We start from the raw sequence: 15,718 nt of genomic DNA, 5'->3' as shown, positions 1-15,718 counted from the left end.
ACGCCGTGCGGTGATTGGCTGCCCGCTTGAGTTCACATGAGAAAAAAAATATTTAATTAATAAATAACAACGTTTTACTATGAGCTAATAGCCTATATATTTAAAAACACCAACTACAAAAAAAAAATAATAATAATAATAAATAATTTATTTATAGCATATATTGGCCTGTTCAAAGTCTCCAATTGCTTATGATCGTCAACCCTGTTACCTCTTAACTATCTAAAAAGTAATTAATTATTCACAATGTCATCGAATGGAAAAGTCCAAATTCATTACGATTGACACTAAACACACTTATAAACAAACTGATTATAAAATCAGTGAAAATACAGGAAGAGAAAGTTTTCAGCAGGCTGGATAATGTTATTCCCACAGGAATAGCTGTTTCCTTTCACAGTAATCAAGATGAAGCCTGTTAATGCTGGAATGCAGGAAAGATGAGTAAATAAACAGCAGCTCTGATGTCTGTGTGTCCCGCAGCATGCATCTCTTCACAGGGATCGAGAATAAAGCTTAAAATCCACGAAATGTTACACAACTATGGTTCTGGACCAGGATTACATAATAGACCCTCAGGATAATATAAGGGAGACCAGGACTAGATGTCACACTTCTCAGTTTGTGCCAGGAATTTCAGACTTTCCAAGAAAAAAAATAAAAATAAAATAAATAAATAAATAAAAAAGTCAAAATAAATAAATGAAAATAAATAAAAATGGTGATACTGGAATTAATTTGTAGGACAGAATTCAGAAAAATTACTCAAGCTTCAGATTGTTTTAAGTAGATATTTAAAACCATCATTCAAAGAGAAATGATGCAACTGAGTGATATCAGTGCGAGAATAACATCTTCACTCAGCAGCGCCACCTAGCGCTGCATCAAACACACACCACACGCAGCTACAAGCCTTTATTTCAAAATAGAAAATTGCAAATATAATTCATTCATTAATCTTATAGTTGCAACGGTGTCATAAAATTGTTTGCATTTAATGAGTTATTATAAATCACCTAAAATAAAACAGCTGTACAATGTAAACAACATACTGTATGTTACAGAAACAGAACTTTAAATTCATCAGAGAGTGCATATTTGTATAAGACCGCTTCTGCCACAGAATAAAAAAAATTATAAAGGTAATTGCAACTTTTTATCTCACAATTCTGACTCTTATTCTTGCAATATAAACAAGTTTATATTGTACAGATCTGACTTTTTTTGTGGTGTGTGTATACACACGCACACACACAGGTATATATATATATATTTTTTTTTTTTTTTTGGTTTATTAATTAATTTATATTTTATTTATTTTAGTTTTAGTAACTGTAGTACTTAAATATAAGCTTTTTTCTTCTTTTCTCCATCTAATACTATATTATATTTTATTTTAGCTTTATTTCAATTACTGAATTCCGACTTTTCTTCTCAGAATTGTGTTTATGTCTCATAGTACTGACTTTATATTTTGCAATTCTGAAGAAAAGTCAGGACAAAATGAGATAAAAAGTTGCAATGATTTTTGTACAATGTTCAAGATTTCAGTCATTTTTCTGTGTACTGAATATGTTTATGAATATGTTCTATAAAAAAAATTGTGCTTCTCAATTTACATGCTACTAAGTGCCTCAAACAAAGGATTCATTAAAATATATTCAATACATCATACACAATATTGGTGAATCCAGAGATATGTTCTTTCTCATCACTTATATATCCTCACCTTTCATTCATTTGATTTGTTCAAATGGCTGATTCATTCAGGAGTGAAGTTAATGGTTCACTGAATCATTAGGCTTGTTCGACTTGAAGCGGATCATCACCATCAGATCGATCGGTGTGTGACAAGCTGAATAAATAAGCTTTCCATTGATGTATGGTTTGTTAGGATCGGACAATATTTGGCTGATACACAACTATTTGAAAATCTGGAATCTGAGGGTGCAAAAAAAAATTGAAATATTGAGAAAATCGCCTTTAAAGTTGTCCAAATGAAGTTCTTAGCAATGCATATTAATAAACAAAAATGAAGTTTTGATATATTTACGGTAGGAAATTGACAAAATATCTTCATGGAACATGATCTTTACTTAATATCCTAATGATTTTTGGCATAAAAGAAAAATTGATCATTTTGATCCATACAGTGTATTGTTGGCTATTGCTACAAATATACCTGTGCTGCTTATGACTGCTTTTGTGCTCCAGGGTCACATATACATATATATATATACGTATATATACATCCTTAATGATTCAAAATCAGATTTTAGGCAGGTCTTGCTGTGTGCATCAGTTTGTGAGTTTTGACTCATGGCATCTACTCTTTGAACCCTAAATACTGCGTCTGCGCCTCCGTCATCAGCTGCTGATGAACCACTGCTGTGTCCATGATGGAGCTTCCCAGCGGGTCCTGGACGATCGGCCTTCCCTCCGCAGGCTTCTCCACGCTCCGTCCCGGGGCTTGAGGCTTCTCTATCCCGCTGGGGGTCCTGCCCACAGGAAGTGACATCACGGGTTTACCTGGGATCACTTGAGTTGGTGATTCAGAGCTGTATTCTAGATGTCTCTCTCCATTTACTTCCTGCAGCTAAAAAGACAAATACCAGATAAAACAGTCCATGTTTAATTATATTAAATTATTATTAATGATACTTTTTGACACTGAATGTCTCATTTATTCTCATTTAGCTATTAATTCAAAAGATACATTTAATGCAGTGTTATTTTAGTACTATAATAAATAACACTACAATAATACTGCATCAATGGTAAATTTAATAAATATTATTAATAATAAATAATAAGTTAATTTATTAATAAATAGTAGGGCTGTTAAACGATTAATTGCGATTAATCGCATTCAAAATAAAAGTTGTTTACATAATATATATATATATATATATATATATATATATATATATGTGTGCTGTGTATATTTATTATGTATATATAAATACACACACACACACGCATGTATATATTTCAGAAAAATATGTTATGCTTATATATTAAATATATTTAATTATAATATAAATTATATGAATATAAATATAGACATGCAAATATTTTCAAAATATATACTGTATGTGTTTGTATTTATATATACATAATAAATATACACAGTACACACACATATATTATGCAAACAAAAATTTTATTTTGTATGCGATTAATCGCAATTAATCGTTTGACAGCACTAATAAGTAGTATTTATAAGTTATCATTAATAGTAATTTATTAATAATAGTACAAGTTAAAAATGTATTAACAATATTAGAAGTAATTTATTAATAGTATTCATTAATATGTTGCACTAGCTTTTATTTATATAATTTATATTTTAGTGTTTTGTTATGTCTTTATTTAATTTTTTCCCTTTTATTTTTGTTTTTATATATATTTCTATTATTTATTTTCATTAATTTATTCCTTTTCATTAATTTATTAAAACATGATTTTTTTTATTTCAGCTTTAGTTTTAGTACTTAATTTTTTTCAGTTAGTTGCAAATGCTACTTTTTTTTTACTATTATTATTTTGCTTATGTTTAAGATGAATTTTTAGTTTTATTTGAAATACTAACAAGGCAACATTTTAAATTTTCTTATATTTTATTTTAGCTTTACTTTAATTACTGAAAATTAGTTTTTCAGTTTTATTTCAACTTATACTTTTTTTTTTTTTCATTTAGTTGCCAAGGCAAAATTTCTCATTTTCACAAGTTTTTTAATTAAATTTTCCATCTAATATTCATATTTTATTTGCCTTTAGTTTTTGGTTAACAATAGCAATACTGATTCAGTGCTGATTATGTTGCACAAATCTCAGATGTAGCTGGTCTATTTACCTCAGCACAGATGGGTTCTGGCAGCCGACCGGATGTTTGTCCTCTGTCTTCCAGTTTAAAAGTACTAGGAAAAAAAGCAGCAGAACATCTGAAGTGATTGCCTAAGAAAAGATCTAACCATTACCTATCTGTCTTAAAGCTTACCAAGACCTGCTGGAGAGCGGAGCGTCACAGTTCACAGGTGACTCCAGCGGCCCGAGACTCTGGGAGGAAGAGAAAACACAGAAGTAGCTGAAGTCTGTGCAAATTTGCATGATGTTGATGGGTGGGACCTTGTTTTGATCTGAATCAAAGCATAAAAAGAGTCGAAAACTTCCTTTCTTATCCCATGAGATGAGATGATTGAACATCCTCAAATGAACTTTTGGCCACACTTGAACTGACAATCTGTGATGAAACCATGTTTTGCATCAGTTATTTAGCGTCTTGTTGAATTTGCATTGCATTATTTTTTATATCAATATTTATTCATATTTTGAATTAAACTTGTGGCCACAACTGAACTGAGAAAAAATGCCTTGAAATCCACAAAACTGTATATAGCATTAATTTTAATACATTAATTAATTTTTTTCTCCATTAATTATTTAGTGTTTTGTTGTATTTGCATTGAATTATTTTTATTTATTTTCTTTTCTATATTTGATAATTTTTGCATGATGTGTTTTTTTTTTAGCATTATTTAAACATTTCACACTTATCACACTTATCACACTTCCATGCTGTATATTTTGCATAAATTTTTAGTGCTAAATATTTGTTTTATCCCTATGCAAAGGAGTTATTTAGTGTTTTGTTATATTTGCATTAAAATATATATTTTTTATATCTGTTATAGTTTTTGCATGATGAGTGTTTTTTTTAGCATTATTCAATCATTTCACACTTATTTTGATGATACGTATGGTTTCAAAGCAGCTATACAGAAAATGCATGTTTAAAATATTATATTTATTAAATATTATAATAGTTTAAAATATTAATATTACTTTGTAATATTATTTTTAATAAATAATAAGTTGATAATTTAACTATTATAGCATCTATTAATATGAATTATGAATTAGCTTTTAGCTTAGTTAAACATCCTACAATTAATTAAATTAAAAAAAATAAAAAAAATAATATTTATTTAGCATCAATTTTAATACAAAACATTTTTTGCAAGTTATTTTTTGCATGGCAAGTGTTTTGCACCTGTGCTGTTATTTTAGTATTATTTAATTCAGTTCAATTTAAATGAATTGTTTATTTGTATAGTGCTTTTAATAATATATACAATTTCAAAGCAATGATTTATTAATAAATCTATTAATAAATTAGCTATTTTAGCATTTATTAATATTCTGAATTAGCTTTTGGCCACACCTGGACTGAAAAGAGATCCATGCTGTATATTTTGCATACATTTTAATGCTAAATATTTTTTTTTATCCCTATGCAAAGGAGTTTTTTAGTGTTTTGTTGAAGTTGCATTGCATGATTTGTATTTATTGTTTTTTTATTGTCTGTACCTGTGCGGTGGCTCCGTTAGACGGCAGCGCCGGAGGAACCTGCTCTTTCTCTTTAGGATTCGGCAACTGACGCTTCCTGATGATGTACTCATAAGTGCTGATGCCCTGAGACACTGAGACACGGCACAGAGTGAACAGAAGCTGGTGTCTGCCTTTAAAAGTGGGTAACGCTGGGCTCAAACTCACGTAAGTAAATGTGGAAGCACAGTAAGTGGCAGAGCAGCAAGAGAGCAGCCAGAGCCAGCAGGACGGTGATGAAGGCCAGCGCCAGCAGACCGATGGAGCTCGTCTCTAAAGGAGCCGCCGGCAGGAAAACCAGCCACGTGCCGTTGCCTTTCACAGCTGACAGAGAAATTAGCAATGAGAAATTACAAACATACACTGCAAAAAAGCCTATTACATACTCAGCATTTTTGTCTATCAAATATCTAAACATTCTTCAATCAAGACACATTTACATGAAAAGCCAATAGACTAAAGATATTTAGTCTTGCTTTCTGAAAAATACATTAACAATTTAAGCAGAGGTGGACAGTAGTGAAGTATTTTTACTTTACTCAAGTAAATGTAAATGAGTGTTTTTCTTTGGAAAACTTTACTTGACTACATTCCAAAGCATAATGCACTACATTTCATAAATAAAAGTTGTTAACCTTTAATACTTAAGAACATTAAAAATGTACTACTTTCTTGTGCTCAAGTATATCTTTGAATTACTCTTACTTGAGTAACAGTAAGAAAGTAATAGATTTCTAATGTAATTAAGTATTAAATGATATTTAATATGAAACGTGGTGCAGTAAAAATGCAATATTATGCTTTGGAATGTTGTGAAGTAAAAGTTTTCTAAAGAAAAACACTCTGATGAAGTACAGACGCTTGAAAAGTACTTTTAAAGCAGAGTAAAAATACTTCACTACTGTGAAGTATGAAATTAAGTGAGTTTAAGCTTAAAACAGGAAAAATATCTGCCAATGGGGTAAGAAAAATAAACTTGTATCAAGCACGTGCAGATTATTCTTGTTTTTAACTAAAACTAAAAAATAGAGCTAAATAGAAATATAAAAAATAAAAAAAGACAAAATTTCTAAAAGTTTTAAACAAATTAAACTGAAAATATACAAAAAGATCATTCAAAATATTAATAAATACTATAATAGTATATAAATAATCCTAAAATAACCCAGAAATGGAATGAATGTTAGATATTTAGCCTTGTTTGCTGAAAAATGTATTAAAATGAAGTGAGTTGGGGCAAGAAAAATAAAGTTAATAAAAAATAAAGTTCTTGTTTTAAGCATTTTTTTTTTAGAAAACAACATTTAATATCAAGTAATTTTGCTTGTCCAGTAAACGTGCCTTGATTTAAGAATGTTTAGGTATTTGAACTGAAAAACAAGACAAAAATACTGAGGAAGAACAAGTCATTGGGTAAGATTCGGTAAGGGTTAGTTAAGATTTTTAAACAACGTAGCATTTATTTGATCAAAAATACAGTACAAATTGTAAAATATTATTACAATTTTTAATAAATGTTTTCTATGTGAATATGTGTTAAACTGTAATTTATTTCTGTGATGCGCAGCTGTATTTTCAGCATCATTACTGCAGTCTTCAGTGTCACATGATCTTCAGAAATCATTCTAATATGCTGATTTGAAACATTTCTGATTATTATCAATGTTGAAAACAGTTCATATTTCTGAGGAAACCACCATACATTTTATTTTTAATGATTCAAAGATGAATAGAAAGTGCAAAATAACAGAATTTAAGTGAAATAGAAATCTTTTGTAACATTATAAATGTCTTTTCTGTCATTTTTTATCAATTTAATGTGTCCTTGATTAATAAAAGTATTAATTTCATGCGCTGATGAACTGGAATTGAGTCCAGAGACACGGCAGGTCTTACTCTGAAACTGCGGCGCGGTGCGCAGGACAGCGGGATTCACATAGTGCTCAATGAAGACAAACAAGACCACAAGAATGAGGAGGATCATCCCAATCACAGCAGAGGAGATGGTTATGAAAAAGAACCTGGGGGAAAAAATACAATGTTTCCTATACGAACATTCAGCCACTGTGAAACATATTTAAAGAAGCAAAAATATGCAAATGCTGCTTCTACATTTGTGTTATCAAATGGCACTTCTGCTCACCAGTAGTTCCTTCCTCCCACACAGTTGTTCAGCCATTTGCAGTGATGGTCGAAGTCTGCGATGCATTTGTTGCAGGTGCTGCAGTGTTTGGCTTTAGGTCCGCTGTGAAGGGAGATGCTCATTATTCACTACCAAAGACATTTCTATATCAGAGATGTGTGCCATTCAAAATGTCAAATTCAAATTCAATTCCTAAAATTCATCTGAAATGCAATTTAAGAAAATAAAATTCAAACGGAACATTGTTACTGTTAACTAAAACTATTGTATTAAAATAAAGTAAAATATACAGTAAAAATATGATGACAAAGGCTTAGAAAACTTAGAAATGCTGTCTTGTCTACTAACTGAAATAAACGCTTAAGTTGACTCATTAAAATGACTAAAACTGAAATAAAAATAAAGCTAAATAGAAATATCAAAAGAAAACCTAATAAAAATGACAACAGCCCATAATAAAATTGCTAAAAGTAAAGCAAATTAAAACGCAAACTGAAAATATAAAAATAAATGGTAATGCAAAAATATTAATAATTACTACAATAGTATATAAAAACATCAGACACTGAAATGGAATGAATCTTCCGTAATATTAGATAATAAAACTTAAACTTAAAAAAACAGCCAAAAATGTGAAATGTTGCCTTGGCTACTAACTAAAATAAAAGTTTAACCTGAAGCACTAAAATGATTAAAACTAAAGATAAATATAAAGTTAAATGGAAATATATATTAAAAAAACTAATATAAATGACAAAAGCATATTTGAGGCAATAGCCAACAATACATTGTATGGGTCAAAATGATAGATTTTTCTTTTATGCCAAAAATCATTAGGATATTAAGTAAAGATCATGTTCCATGAAGATATTTTGTAAATTTCTTACCGTAAATGTATCAAAACTTAATTTTTGATTAGTAATATGCATTGCTAAGAACTTCATTTGGACAACTTTAAAGGTGATTTTCTCAATATTTCAATTTTTTTGCACCCTCAGATTCCAGATTTTCAAATAGTTGTGTATCAGCCAAATATTGTCCGATCCTAACAAACCATACATCAATGGAAAGCTTGATGATGTATAAATCTCAATTTTGAAAAATTGACACTTAACACTGGTTTTGTCGTCCAGGGTCACATATTATATATTATAGTTTGTTGTTGTTATATTATATTATATACTGAAAACTGAAAATATAAAAATGAGTGCTGTCAAACAATTAATTGCATCCAAAATAAAAGTTTGTGTGTGTACTGTGTATATTTATTATGGATATATAAATACACACACATGCATGTATATATATTTAAGAAAAAATATGTTACGTTTATATATTTATATATGATATAAATTATATGAATAGAAATATATACATGTATACTGTATGTGTGTGTATTTATACATACATAATAAATATACACAATACACACACACACACACTGCCACTCAAAAGTTTGGGATCAGTAAGATTTTTAATGTTTTTTAAAGAAGTTTCTTCTGCTCATCAAGGTTGTATCTATTTGATCAAAAATACAGAAAAAAAAAAAGTTATTTTGTGAGATATTATTGCAGTTTAAAATAACAGTTTTCTATTTTAATATACTTTAAAATATAATTTATTTCTGTGATGCGCAGCTGTATTTTCAGCATCATTACTCCAGTCTTCAGTGTCACATGATCTTCAGAAATCATTCTAATATGCTGATTTATAATCAATGTTGGAAACCGTTGAGCTGCTTCATATTGTTTTGGGGACCTGTGATATTTTTTTTTTAGGATTCTTTGATCAATAAAAAGTTAAAAAGAACAGCATTTATTTAAAAAAGAAATTTTGTTTTACAATATACAATGCTATTCAAAAGTTTGGGGTCAGAAATTTTTTCTTTCTTTTTTTTTATTTTTTAAGAAATTAATACTTTTATTCAGGAGGGATACGTTAAATGAATAAAAAGTCATAGTAAAGACTTATATTGCTAGAAAAGATTTCTATTTTGAACAAATGCTGTTCTTTTTAACTTTGTATTCATCAAAGAATCAAAGAAAAAAGTATCACATGTTCCAAAAAACTATATTAAGCAGTTTCAACACTCGTAATAAATCAGCATATTAGAATGATTTCTGAAGATCATGTGACGTGGAGTAAAGATGCTGGAAATACAGCACTGCATCACAGAAATAAATTCTATTTTAAAGTATATTAAAATAGGAAACCAATATTAGAAATTGCAATAAGATTTCACAATATTACTGTTTTTTTCTGTATTTTTGATCGAATAAATACAGCCTTGATGAGCAGAAGAGTCTCCTTTAAAAAACATTAAAAATCTTACTGATCCCAAATTTTGTATATTATGTAAACAATGCAATTAATCGTTTGACAGCACTAATAAAAATAAAAGCTAATTCCAAATATTCAACTCAACTCAACTGTTATTCTTTCTCTATAGGGTTTGAGTAAATATGAACTGATGTACATACACGTCCACCTCACACAGCGTGCAGTGCAGATTGTCGATGACGTGCTGATGTTTGTTTTTGTCAAACACAGGCATGGGGCTGGAGTAATCCTTCCTCCTCTGAACGCTCAGATCCGCGGGGTCGATCGTCACCGCCGCCACGTGACTCACCAAATGAAGAACAAACGCCGTGCCGATCAACTAGACACGAAGTGTGAAGGTTCAACAACAGTGCAAACAAACACCACACTGATCCAGATCTCAGTTCATTCGACTCGCTCTCAGCTGTCTGTCTGACTGCATCCTCCAATTATCTGCACAAACACACGCTGCTGACATCAGCCTGTAATTGAGCTGAAGAGGCGCTGAGGAGGCCTGTTTGATCAAATGAAGAAACCATGAGTCTTTTTTACTGATTCACTTAAAAATAAGAGTCATTTGTTCATGAATTGGACAAACTCATTGCGTTCGCCTATGTTTGGGTCTGCATGCAATCGGCTGAGACATATTTTCTATTTATTATCTTTGTACATTCTGTTTTTTTGCATCTGTTCTCATTATTTTGGCAGTGTGGAGCAAAAATTACACACTTCTGCTCAGTATAATTTGATTTTTATGACAGAACTGGCTGTAAACTAAAAACTCATTAATAAATATTACAATAGTATATAAATAATCATAAAATATAACTGAAATGGAATGAAACTGCTTTATTATTGTATTGTATTATATATTATATTATATTTAGTGCTGTCAAATGATTAATCGCATCAAAATAAAAGTTTTTGTTTACATAATATATGTGTGTATATTTATTATGTATATATAAAAGCACACACATACAGTATATATTTTGAAAATATTTACATGTATATTTATATTCATATAATTTATATTATATTATATATAAATATAAATAAAACATTTTTCTTAAATATATATATATATATATATATATATATATATATATATATATATATATATATATATATATATATATACACACACATGCATGTGTTTGTATTATATATACATAATAAACACACACAGTACACACACATATATTATGTAAACAAAAACTTTTATTTTGGATATATAAAATATATATATATGGGTACAACCAAAAATACATAAAAATAAAATAAAATTCAAACTATTAATAAATACTACAATAGTATATAAATAATACTGGTTGCCCTCATTATTTTGGCAATGCAATGTTGTGCAAAAAATACACACTTCTGCTTAGTATAATCAGATTTTTATGCCAGACCTGAATGTAAACAATGGCAGCACTCTGTAAAAATAAGATAATTCAACATAAAAAGTCAGTTTTCTGTCTTCATTTAAAAAAAAAAAAAAAAAAAAAGTATAATCAACTCGTTTTTTAAAAATCTTCTCTAGTTAAAAAAAATAAAGAAGAGTTAAAGAAATGGAAAAAAATTTGACACTGTAATCACATGATGTTTTACAGTGCACAGTATGTTTTGTGATCAGAATCACTACCATGAAACCTTTCTGTTTTTGTGGATTGTTTGTAAAGGATACGGCGTACGCTGCAAAGCTCCACGGCGCCGGCAGAAGAGGCACGTAAACGCCGAAGCCGACGATGGCCATGAAGCTGTAGACGAGCCAGGCGAGGAGCTGGAAGCTGTGCAGAGGCAGAGACCAGCCGTTGATCCTGGAGTGAAGCGGCAGAGCGAACAGCTCATTTCTGCTGCCGGCGCTCTGCGGGGCCGTCCGTCTGCGGTGTCGCCCGAAGCAGTTCAGCTGCAAACACACACAAACAAACACTCTTCATCAATGCAGCTAGATCATGTGTGACCCTGAGATTTATTGAGATTTATACATCATCTGAAAGCTGAACAAATAAGCTTTCCATTGATGTTTGATCACAACATATAATTCATTGCTGTTAATAGTGTTCACCATCTCTTTGATTTTGATTACCGTACATCTCTGTCATATGGACATCAACTTGAGATAGTCACCACTGATAAGCTATTACTAAATATAATGTAGACACTTTAATTTTCTGTAAAGCTGCTTTGCAATAATTTGCATCGTGAAAAGCACTATACAAGTGAATTGAATTTAACTGAATGTATGGTTTGTTAGGATCGGACAATATTTAGCTGAGATACAACTATTTGAAAATCTGGAATCTGAGGGTGCAAAAACATCAAAATATTGAGAAAATCGCCTTTAAAGTTGTCCAAATGAAGTTCTTAGCAATGCATATTACTAATCAAAAATTAAGTTTTGATATATTTACAGTTGGAAATTTACAAAATATCTTCATGGAACATGATCTTTACTTAATATCCTAATGATTTTTGGCATAAAAGAAAAATCAATAATTTTGACCCATACAATGTATTGTTGGCTATTGCTACAAATATACCTGTGCTGCTTATGACTGCTTTTGTGCTCCAGGGTCACGTTTGAAAAAGAAAAAAACCCCAGAACTGATCTGTAATCTATGCATGAAAGGCTAAATCATTGTGCTTCGAGTCTCTTCAACCAGAACAATGAAACATTTTAAAAGACTCTGCCTGACATCATTATGTTAGCTTGACAAAGCTGCTACTGTCAGTAGCCTACTGACCTTGAGTTACAGTTGCTCTCCAAAACCCCCAACCTGACACCAAAACGTCTAAACGCAACTCCTACACTAGGATTTACTTTGAAACAAACGGCTAGTGAATTTCACAAAGAGTTACAAAGAAACGGCAAGTAACACATTGAATTAAGTGAGAAATTCTGACGTAGAAAGACTGAAATAGTATTTTCTCTTAGTAGGCCTATTCCATCTTTGGTTTACTTACAACTTCGAAAAATAATTTTTACACTGTAAAGCATTCTGCCTCTTATCTTATAAAATCCAATTTATCCTATTATTTAATTTAATCCTATCTATCCAATGTCTCTCGGTCTATGTATCTATCTAGCTATTGCCTAGCAACGCTAAAACACATCAGCAACTGCCTAGAAACCACTTAGCAACGCACCTTATCAACCAGCATCAACATCACTGCCAACAAGAACACCTTAGCAACAACTTGCAAGCAGTGTTTAATTATATTATATTATATACTGAAAACTGAAAATATAAAAATAAAAGCTAATTCAAAATATTAATAAACACTAGAATGGTATATAAATATACTAAAATAACATTGAAATTGAATGAAACTGCTTTAAGTGTAGTTTGTATTATTGTATATAATATAATATATTTACATTATAGTTAAAAAGTAAGGGTGATAATTTATCTAGAAATGCCATCTGACTAACCAACACAGAAATATTCACTTAAACAATTCTACACATCAGCAACCACCTTATCAATCACTCAGTCAACCTTAGCAATGATTTGCATCCATCGTTTTTATATTCAACTAAAAACATTTACAATTATTTTCGGTAACTGAAATAAAATAAAAATATTCAAAAACTTTAAAAAATATATATGAAAAAGGGAAATGTTGCCTTGATAACAAACTGAAATAAATATATTTAAATTGAAGTACTAAAATTACTAAAATTAAAATAAATAAAAATTACAGTTAAATGTAATAAGAATGTCCCGAGTTCGAACCCCGCCCCTCTCTCTCTCCCACTTCCTGTCAGCTCTACACAGTCCTATCATAATATAAGCAAAAAACGCCAAAAAATAATCAATACAAATTTTTTGACCTAACTAACAAGAACATTCAGCATATAACGAAATAACTAAAACTATCAAATTAAAACAAAACATGAAAATAAAAGCTCCAAATATAAATAAATACTACAATAATATTCAGTGCTATAATTTTAAAACAACACTTTTGCAACACCCCAGCAACCACATTTCCCAAAAACAGATTTATTATTAAACCCTAAATAATCCTCAGATTTCCCTCGTTCTGTCTTCAAGCTTCAAAAGTCAACATTTTGTCTTTGTAAAGCACAAGGTGCCGAGCTTCTCCTGTTGAACACGAACAGAATGATTGTTGCCTAGCAAATGTCATCATAAACGCAACCCGAAGAAGCTCTGAGGGACTCAAACATTAGTGAAAACAGTCTAATAATGAGTAACTTACACAAAACCAATGCACCGGGAACTCTTGTGTTATTAATAACAACGTTAACTATTACCTTCCCACACAGAATAAAACCACTGCTACTTTATTTGAACTTTTAATAACACCATATATAGTAATACAATGTATACAAATACAAATATAACAAAAATCAATCCATTTTCCACACAAGCATGAATAAAAAGCCACTTACATTCGTCATTGAACGGCTTCCAGCAGTTTTCTCTGAAAAATCATCTGCTGTTGATCATAAGGATCTCTTGGATACAGTTTGCTGATCCATTGATTTCTTCATCATCTCCTTTACAGTCCACTGTACAGCAGAAGAAAGCCTAATATCCTATTTTAACGCTAACATATCTCACGTGCCATATAAAATCCTTAAAATATTAATTATTCGCCAATAAATAGGATAAAATATCTTCCCACGGCAGAAGCGCATCTGAAAATACAGAAGCGCATCTGAAAATACAAACCACTACTGCGGAAGCGTAACTGTTGAATATTAATTATGTTACGCGTACGTCACGCTCAGGAGCCTTCCAATGGCGAGCGGCAGCTCATGAATATTAGATGACCACGGTGCACTTGGCGTCAAGCAGCTCATGAATATTAAACAGAATAAATATGCGACTCGGCGCGTTTACTGTGGAAACTGAAATGTGAACGCGCTTTTTCACACTTCATTTGAACATTAATGATCTATTTATTTATTTTTTTTAAAGCGCATATAAACAACAAAACCACGCAAAAAATAAATAAATAAATGAAAACATTTAAGATGAAACTCAATTATGAAAGTGGATTTAGAATAAAACTTCTAAAAAGTGTGAACTATTGTTTGACTGTAATTTGATACGGCAAAGTTCAAACAATGTGAATACAATAAAACTACAGAACATGGAAGTTGTCACGGGTGGAAGATTTTAACTGTTACCTAGTGATCACTAGGACATGCAAAGCCAAATGCAAATGAGCTCTCTATGAATGCATGTGAGAGTTCAGCACATTTTAAGAGTTTTACACTGCAGGCAAATATACAGAACATTTTCATATCTTAATTTAATGCATGAAATACTACATTTTAATTTGCTTTTAGCTGTGCATTTAATGAATATGCACTGTGCTGCATAACAATGTAACATTTTTTCTTTCCTTTTTTAACATTTTAAATTCTGCAAAAAAAATGTGCATTTATTTATTTATTTTTTCTTATGCATCTGTTATGATTTTTTTTTTTTTTTTTTTTGGGAAATCCAGTTTGAATCACCACTGTGTATGAAATGTGCTACAAAAATAAACTTGCCTTTTATCACATCACAATGAAGTGCACATTGTGAATTTTAAATAATTTTTGTCACATCGCTCCTGCATTAAGCAATGACTTTAGATATTAATTCATTAATTTTCTTTCTCTGTGCAAACTTAATGTTTGGCATTTTTGTTTTGTGCACGAAGCAATTCTGTCACTTTGTTGGGTTGCTGCTTGTAAAATGACTCCTGAAGCAAAACCATTTGAGAACCACGGTGATATTTGGACAAAGGGTTTTGAGGATGTGAAGTGCTACTTCCTAAAGTTCACGAGGTAAAAACGAGAAGCAAACCTACACATTAATGTGAGTTTAAGGTAAAGCACAGCTG

General features: G+C 30.5%; 1 protein-coding gene across 2 annotated transcripts; it reads right to left on the bottom strand.

The window, feature by feature from the left end:
• Nucleotides 1-900: 900 nt before the first annotated feature.
• On the bottom strand, nucleotides 901-15,638 carry zdhhc11 (zinc finger DHHC-type containing 11). Of its 2 annotated transcripts, XR_009266323.1 has the most exons (11): nucleotides 14,271-15,638; nucleotides 11,538-11,759; nucleotides 10,012-10,190; nucleotides 7,532-7,633; nucleotides 7,285-7,409; nucleotides 5,557-5,712; nucleotides 5,371-5,483; nucleotides 4,001-4,059; nucleotides 3,857-3,920; nucleotides 2,183-2,596; nucleotides 901-1,941 (listed from the first exon to the last, which is right to left on the bottom strand). XR_009266323.1 is itself a non-coding variant. In XM_058746614.1 (10 exons), the coding sequence occupies exons 1-10, from the start codon at nucleotides 14,277-14,279 to the stop codon at nucleotides 2,327-2,329; spliced, it is 1,299 nt and encodes a 432-aa protein (XP_058602597.1). In that variant the 5' UTR covers nucleotides 14,280-15,638; the 3' UTR covers nucleotides 901-2,326. The 2 variants fall into 2 exon arrangements, 1 of the variants encoding a protein (XP_058602597.1); XM_058746614.1 differs by having other exon boundaries at nucleotides 901-2,596.
• Between the last annotated feature and the right edge of the window lie 80 nt (nucleotides 15,639-15,718).

Source organism: Onychostoma macrolepis, chromosome 16, assembly GCF_012432095.1.
Source record: "Onychostoma macrolepis isolate SWU-2019 chromosome 16, ASM1243209v1, whole genome shotgun sequence".
Taxonomy (NCBI): Eukaryota; Metazoa; Chordata; class Actinopteri; order Cypriniformes; family Cyprinidae; genus Onychostoma; species Onychostoma macrolepis.
The sequence above is the reverse complement of the archived record's forward strand: the minus strand, read 5'-3'. Positions and strand labels throughout refer to the sequence as shown.